Here is a 9,237-nt window from a genome sequence, read left to right on the forward strand (position 1 = left end):
CAAACTTTTCAAACAATATGATGGAATCTAAGTTGAGATCAAATATACCCTAATTTATTTTTATGCCAAAATAGTACATGTGACAAATAAGTATTCTCTAATTCAAATTATTTAAAAATTATTTGAATCTATAAATAAAAGATAATTCTTAGCAAAACACCACACAACAACAGTAACAATATTATATCAATTTCATCCCTCATATCCTAATAAATAAAGTTCTTCACCTCTTCCTCATTTTTAGCCATGGTTAGAAAGAAAGTGAAGTTGGCTTTCATGAAAAATTGCACTTAGAGGAGAGTCTCATATAGAAAACAACTAAAGGGATTTCTAACCAAGGCTAGTGAACTCAACAACCTTTACAATGTTGAATTGGCTACCTTAGTTAATATATCTTACCATGATGAACGTGAGGTGTTTTCAAATTATGAAGTTGCGACCAGCCTCTTTACAAAGTTTATCGATCTTCCAGAGAACAAGATATCAAAAAACATGAAAACACATGAAATAATAATCGAGAAAATTGAGAAGGAACTTGAGAAGGTAAGGAAGGAAAACAAGAAAATAGAGTATAGAAAGTAGATGTATGGATTGTTGAATGGTTAAGAGATTCCCAATAAGAGGCTCCCAGAAGATCTCAACAATCTATGTTATGCGATTAATAAACACCTCAAACAAATAAACAATGGGATCAAAGCAAAAACTCACGAAGAAGGTTCTACATCAAATACTCCTTATCCTATTGATGCACCAGTGGATTCAGGTGGGATAAGTTTTGACATGCAATGGGCTTGTCTTCTGGTCCCTGTTGATGCTCCAGTACTATCCGAGATTCCTCTTTTGGTTTCATATACTATACCTAGTGGGACAAACTTTGAGAGGCCAAGGGCTCCTCTTAGTCTAGTGTGAAGTTCAGCTAAAATATGTTGGATTAAAATTATGAATAATATATAAGAACTTTATTTGACTTGTTTAGGAGACGGTCTTTGTAGATCGAATCGGATCTCTTCATAGATCGCAAATTATTAACTTGAAAGTATTTAATTAGTATGAATAAAATTGTTTTGACTTTTATGTTTGTTAAAATTAATTCATTTAGTCAGTTTACTAGCTTTGACGAGAATTGAAAAGAAAGAAGATAACGAAATTCACAATAACTTAAGGGTATTTTGTGGTAGGCAAGTCCAACAAGCATTGAGAGTAATTTTATTGATACAAATGCGGAAGTTGATTGATTTTATTGATAAAAAATAAAGTTTAATAATTTTTCTAGATAATTTTTCAAAGTTGAGTGACCTTCGAAGATATTAACTTGCTTTTGTATATGGTTAAGGATAGAAGATTCAGCTAGACTTAAATTGTAATATTTTGTAATTAATACTTTTGCTCGAAATTAATTTGAAATATTTTTTAATGTAACGAAAACATATTTTAGAATGATTTGATTTTATATATAGTTGAATACTAATCTTAAAATGAAACAAAATTCTTTTTTCTTTCCTCAATATATCTAAACACATAAATTGGACAAGTTTCTTGTGCACTTATATTATGTATTGTTTTACTAGAAACTAATTTAGAATTCTTTGTTATTGTTTAACTTTATTGAATAGTATTTCTAAAATGAAACAAAATTCACTTTTTCCCCTCAATATGTATAAACACATCAGTTTTGTAAGTGTTTTGTGCAATTATATTATGTATTGCTTTTACTCGAACCAAATTTAGAATTTTTTTAATGTGACAAAATAAAATTTGAGAATAATTATATTTTAATATAATTGAATGTTATTCTTAAAATGAAACAAACACTTAATTATTTTTTCAATATGTGTGATCACATTAGTTTGGTAAGTGTCTTGTGCAAGTATTTATGTACTAATATGCCTCGAAACTCATTTAGAATTTTTTAAATGTAAGAAATTTATAATTTAAGCATGATTTGATTTTTAATATAATCTATAAATATAAAATTTCTACAAAATATGGTCTCTTCAAAAATTGGAAAAAATTAATAATATGCTATCATAAGCATTGCAATGGCAATAATCATACAAGTATCTTCATTTAATATTCAATAAATATTTCACTTTTATTGATAAATAAACTAATTTTTATTATATTATTCAAATATTTTAAAGATTAATATTTCAATATTTTTTGCCAATATGTCAAATTTTTATTTTTTTCAATATTTATCCTTTAAATTCATAAATTAAAATATACAATTTTTTAAAATTTCTTTAAAAAAATATTTGTTAATAGTCTATAGTTAGTTTTTCTTTCATACATTATACTTTCTTAAATCTAAATCAATTAACTTTTTTCCTAATAAGAAAATTTTGACTAAAAAAGATTTGTTCAATATGAGTTTTAACTATATTAATCTCAAGATTATGGAATCTAATTTGATATCAAATATACCATCATTTATTTTTATGCCAAAATTGTACACATGACAACTAAGTATATTCTAATTCAAATTATTTAAAAAATTATTTGTACTTATTAATAGAAGACAATTCTTAGCAAAGCAACATACAACAACAGTAACAATATAAATCAATTTCATCCCTCATATCCTAATAAATAAAGATCTTCTCCTCTTCCTCATTTTTAGCCATGGTTTTAAAGAAAGTAAAGTTGGCTTTCATGGAAAATCGCAATGAGAGGAGAGTCTCATATAGAAAATGACTAAGGGATTTTTAACAAAGGCTCGTGAACTCAACACCCTTTACGATGTTGAATTGACTACCTTAGTCAATAGCGATTATCATGATGCACCAGAGGTGTTTCCAAATCATGAAGTTGCTACAAGCCTCTTTACAAAGTTTATTGATCTTCCAGAGGAGAAGAGATCAAAAAACATGAAAACATATGAAATGATAACTGAGAAAAGGATCGAGAAAATTGAGAAGGAACTTGAGAAGGTAAGGATGGAAAACAAGAAAATGGAGTATACAAACCAGATGTATGGATTGTTGAATGGTGAAGAGATGCCCAATAATAGGCTCCCAGAATATTTCAACGATCTCTGTTATGTGATTAATAAGCACCTCAAGCTGATAAATGATGGGATCAAAGTAAAAACTAACAAAGAAGGTTCGACATCAAATGCTCCTCTACCTATTGATGCACCGATCAATTCTGGTGGGACCAGCTTCGACATGCAGTGGGATCCTCTTCTGGTCCAAATTGATTCTCCAGTACTATCCAAGATTCCTCTTTTGGTTTCATCTACTATACCTAGTGGGATCAACTTTGACGGGCCAAGGGCTCCTCTTAATCTAAGTCCACCATCGATGATTCCTTCAAATGCTCCTTCTCAAATGCTACAATTCATGTTCCCTTTGAACAATCCTTCTCGAATGGTTCCACATGTGGATCTTTCACGGGTTCCTTTTTTGTTATCTTCACAAAGGTATCCTTAAATGCCTTATCCAATCCTTCCAACAACAATAGCTTATCCAACGCCTTCACCGACGATTACTCCTCCAATCTCTAATTTAGTTTTTACTCAATCGGCACCACAAATAGACCCTTTGATCAATATCCCCCCAATAAGTTCATCAACACCAACGGGTAACAATAATGATGAATCACTAGGGATTCCACGGAGTCCTTCATTTTCTGATTTGCTGAGTTTGAATGATGATGAGCTAATGACTTTTCTTGATGATACATCATTCAACATTAATGTACAAGATCCAAATCACCACCACGACAACAACTTATGAGGATATATAATCAATGTCTGCTATTTACACTCTTTTATAAGTCTATTAAGATCAATCTTATTCTAGTATATTTATACTTCCAACTCTAATTTCTGGCTTTGTCATAAACATTGTAATTTTTTTTTACTGAATATGCGTTGTCTAGTTTTTTCACATCGAAGGTTAATTAAAGCTATTCTTCATATCTATCATAGAAAATACTTCATGTATCTAATTTATCAGGCAATAGAGCCTCCCTGATCAATCCAATTATTGCCATCTCCTTTAATCGAATCATGCTTGTAAGCGTTTAATTATAAGTAGATTTGTCTGCACTTCATTTTCAAAATAAATTTCTAAGCATTACATTTGTTCAGAGTTATCAGATTTAATGTCCCTAAAGTCTTTAGGGATATATACAAAGTGTGATCGTTGCCGCTAAAATTATATACATAGCGATAATTGAGTTATTATTGTTAATTAATTGCCACTAAAAATTATTTTTTGATATAGTGTAGTTTTTGTGTGGTTAATTAAAGTGTGAGAATATTATAACAAAAACTAAATAAATTAGTTTCCTTCATTTATGTTTTTATTTTAACATCCTTAATCGAGTTGTATAGTTGCCAAAATTTATAATCATGATAGATAAATAAAAACAAAATGATGATGAATGAATATTTAGGGGAGAAGATTTTATTTTCTTGAGAAAGTAGAGAAGATATTTAATGCAAATATTGCTAGGCAGGTTGAAATTTTTCGCTTAGCTAAGATTTTTTATTTATGTGGTTTAACTATTGAAGGGCGTATTTGTTTCTTCGTTATATTCAAATGCTTCAAAAAAATTGTTTATATATATATATATATATATATATATATATATATATATATATATATATATATATATATATATATATATATATATGGAATTAATATTTTTTTGTTTGCTTATGATTAATTTAGTTACAATTTTTTTTTTTTAAAAAAAAGATAAAAATTCATAGACCCAAATAAGAAAATAAAGGATATTGTGAAGTGCGGCTTAAATGTGTTGGATCTCTTCATAGATTGACAAATTATTGACTTGAATAGTCTTTGGTTAGTACGAATAGAACTGTTTTGATTATCATGTTTGTTAAAAATTAATTCATTTACTTAGTTCACTAGCTTTGACGAGAATTGTGCAAGAAAAAAAGAAAGAAAATGACAAAATTCACAATTATTTAAGGGTATTTTGTGGTAGGCAAGTCAAACAAGCATTAAGAGTGATTTTATTTATACAAATGTGTGAAAGTTGAGTAATTTTCTTGACACATACTAAAGTTAAATGATTTTACTAGATTATGTTTCAAAGTTGAGTGACCTTTGAAGATAATAACTTCCTTTCGTATACGGCTAAGGATAGAAGATTCAGCTAGATTTTAATTGCATTATTTTGTTTGTATTGCTTTTGCTCGAAACTAATTTGAATTTTTTTTAATGTAATAAAAACAAATTTTAGAAAGATTAGCTTTTTAATATAGTTGAATTCTAATCTTAAAATGAAACAACATTCTCTTTTCTTTCCTCAATACGTGTAAACACATAAATTGGACAAGTTTCTTGTGCAATTATTTTATGTATTGTTTTGCTCGAAACTAATTTAGAATTCTTTCTTATTGTTTAATATAATTGAATAGTATTCTTAAAATGAAACAAAATTCAGTTTTTCCTGTCGATATGTGTAAACACATTAGTTTGGTAAGTGTTTGTGCAATTGTTTTATGTATTGCTTTTGCTCGAACCAAATTCAAATTTTTTTTAATGTAACAAAATAAAAATTTGAGAATGGTTTGAATTTTAATATAACTAGGTAAATTACCCGTGTTTCGTACGGGATTGACCTATATTACTAAGCTCATATTGATCATTTGATAATATTCAGATTCTCGATATATACACTACATTGTTAAGATCATTTTATCTTAAGGCAATCCCAAAACTCAAAAGTACTATTTTGTGTTTTTATTTTTTGATTTTTTATACAAAAATTATGAATCATAGAGATATTTTAAGTATAAGAAAGAAGTGTAAGAAATCTCCATGAAAATAGTTGGTCAGAAGTAATGAGATTTTCTAAATTCCAAGACTTAAAAAAAACATCAGATGTTAAAGAAGAGACCAAAAAGCCTCGAACAACAATACTCCCAAGTAAAATGGAACATCACATCCATACAAGAGCATAATTAACTAATTCAAATGGAGGACATTCGGCTCCTTTCTTATGACAATAAAATTGTTAGTAACATAAATGTTATTTCTCATCGTCACAGAATAGTCATTACTATTGCTTAGGTTTCATATCACCAGCCCAACTTAGTTGGAACTAAACCATAGTTATTGTTATGGTTTTATTATGCAGTTACAACTAATTGATGTCATTATCAATCAAGCAGTAGGCGACATCATTCATAACTTGATATTCTAAACCAAAACTTTTACACATAACAAATTAAAATCTCAAAGCATAATTATCTGAGTACTTGAACTCACAAATATCGACAGATAATTATAAAACAACATGACATTCCTATCAATCAAGAAGAAAAGATACGTCGCTTAACATATTTTACAAAAATATAATCTGTCAGTTTGTATCCAAGTTTACAGTTTACAATTTTAATTGAAAAAAGCCAAAACGAAGAGCTATTACTTCTTTATAAAAAAAACTTTATCAATAGAAAGAGTTATCACTACGACAAAAATGATCTTTAGAGGCAATTATAAATGTCCCTAGAAAAAGTCCATAGCAACATTGAATCTAATAACAATTAATAGAAAAAGTCCATAGCAACCCAAATTTTGCAAGTCGTGATGGCACCTATGTTCCCAACCATTAGGTAAGCCAACCCAACATATTAACCCAACTAAACCAACAAATGAGTAAAAAAAAGACCAACGCTTAGCAAGAATCTCCAACATTGAGTTCCTTATAAGTACGAAATGCGGAAGATAAAATATATCATCCCAAGAATTGGTGTCTTAAGTACAAGATCTTCTATAATTCGAAGAAAGTCTGAAACTAAATGACAAATCTAGCATAAGGGATATCCTGTTTGAATACTAATAACAGAATAAATAAAAGATAGAGGGAGGTGTGGGCCACGGAACAGCCAAGCAGCTCACCACAACTCCAAGAACTTCAAGCCGGACTCAATTTGCTCCACGAGATGTGCTCCTACTCTGAATCGAATCTGCACCACAAAGAATGCAACAAGCGTAGTATGAGTACGAAACCACGTGTATCCAGTATGTCTCATTGACCGACAACGAAGAAGTAGTGACGGGAGTTATATAAGAAAATAAATTCTTAGATTGTACAAGTATATATATATATTACACTTACTATTTAAGTTTCATCAATAAAGGAAATCAACATTTAATATTTTTCAAACACCAAACGAAACATATAGTCATCAAGAATGAATGATGGGATGAAATGCAATGCAATATGATGCCATGTAATGATATGTCTCAGAATATCCAGTACTCACTCAACCGTATATACATGATACTCCTCGGAAATACATCGAGAGTTCATGTCCCATGGGGGACTTGCGAGGTCCATATACCGACACGGACGATCTCCACGTGTCTGTGCGGACGATCTCAACGCACCATCATAATATCAAATAATTTCCGCACGGACGGTCTCCACGTGTCCAAATTACAATCTTAACATCTCACCATACTCAGTCTCATGTCAATGCATGTATACAATATTATTTCAATATAAGGGGATAACGATGCATCTTACTCAATTAATATCAACATAATACATAACCACCTCAATTATCACAATTATACGGGTGTAATAATGAAAACAAATCACACAAAAATTTCAAGTTAATAATATATTAGTTAATGCCCATATGCTTTGGAAATTCTCAAATTAAAATCCGCATTATACAGTAGAAATTTTCCGTTTCATAACACCGGCACTCGTACCAATGCCCGTCACACCATTGATACGAGACCCCCATCTTTCTCCCTTACCCCTTTGTCTATTTTCATTTTCTTTTAAAATCTTTAATTAGGAAAACATCCTTCAACTAGTCTAAAAGTCTTAACATACCTTAAATGCCGAATCTCGTGCCACAATCCTTCAAGATTTTTTTTTCTTTCCTTTTCGCAAAGTTTCAGAACGTTCCCAATCTACCAATTATGCAATATTCGTAAGTAAGCGAGTTCATAGGTACTCAATTTATTATATGTCTAACCTAAACTCGAAAGCTCACTCATATATCCAATCAGCTCTTACTCTTGTTATAAATTATATGTCAAAGATTCCATATTGCTAAATTTCAAGCCTAGTGTTAAGCCTCAACTCCTATAAATATTATGAATTTAAGGATACTCATGTAACACGATACCACCAAAAATTGGTTAGCTATACCCATATACTTCGAGGAGTATTACTATATGAAAGTTAAATAAAAGAATAATTCAATAAAAAATAAAAGAAAAAGTTTAAGACGATAAATAAATTAACTGTAACTTAACCAACGAAAACAAAACATTATTTTAGTAAATAATGGCCATGGGATTTTGCAGATTCCATATATGCAAACATGGTTGTTTGCCAATGATTACATCAAATCATTATTTAATGATTACCTTTTATGATTAAAATAAACAAAATTTTCTTTCCTATTCTAATTCAAATAACTTTATCACTCTTTAAATTTGTTCCACCCTTTGCCAATTCAGGGGAATGTCACCGCCAAGTGTATCTGGAGCTATCGTTACCATGTCCACCCTTTTCATATGGTTTTTTTTCCCAATCTAAACAATTTAGTCACCTAACTGTATATTCACACTAACAAAAACCTCACATTAATTGTTGCTAAAACTTTTCATCACCCACATCACAACCTAACATAACTCATGCGGTTCCCTGTTCCTCCCGCCAATACCATTAACATAAAGAAATAGCATTTACTTTCGGTAATAAACAAAAACATTACATGAGCATTATAAAAATTCATATAAAAATTGAAGAATTTCAGGTGCTTACCAAGAACCACCGTAAACCCTTAGCCAACCGCTGCTCTTTGCCCTATTGTATTTTTTTATTTTATTTTGAGTTATGACTAATAGATTATTAACCCCTCTTTACTTAAGCTTAATTTCATGGGCCAAAAAAAAATTCTGAATTGAATTATAAACTAGGCCCACTAAATATTAACTTTATTAATTCTTCACTAAAATTTTATCAACTAAATACTCTTATTCTTCGAATAGTTTAAAAATAACCCCTTTAAATTTTCAAAAGGAGTCGAACTAGTCCTAGTTCTCGAAACGACCTAGCGGGTCGTTACATCACCTACCACTTAAACAAACGTTCGTCCTCGAACGGGAAAGAAAAGAGCTAACCTGAACGCTCAAAAAGATGAGGATATTTACTCCTCATGTCTGACTCTGTCTCCCATGTAGCCTCCTCCACTGGACGATGCTTCCACTGAACCTTTACTGAAGCAAT

At 30.0% G+C, this 9,237-nt stretch overlaps 1 protein-coding gene across 1 annotated transcript; it reads left to right on the forward strand.

The window, feature by feature from the left end:
- The first annotated feature begins 2,690 nt into the window (after positions 1-2,690).
- On the forward strand, positions 2,691-3,431 carry LOC101247251 (MADS-box transcription factor PHERES 2-like). Its single transcript, XM_004229033.1, has one exon. The coding sequence runs from the start codon at positions 2,691-2,693 to the stop codon at positions 3,429-3,431; it is 741 nt and encodes a 246-aa protein (XP_004229081.1).
- The last annotated feature ends 5,806 nt before the right edge of the window (positions 3,432-9,237 follow it).

This window comes from Solanum lycopersicum, chromosome 1 (assembly GCF_036512215.1).
Source record: "Solanum lycopersicum chromosome 1, SLM_r2.1".
NCBI lineage: Eukaryota > Viridiplantae > Streptophyta > Magnoliopsida > Solanales > Solanaceae > Solanum > Solanum lycopersicum.

What these genes read in the sequence shown, in the direction of transcription:
- LOC101247251 (XM_004229033.1), top strand. Translation starts at nt 2,691, where the DNA reads ATGACTAAGGGATTTTTAACAAAGGCTCGTGAACTCAACACCCTTTAC.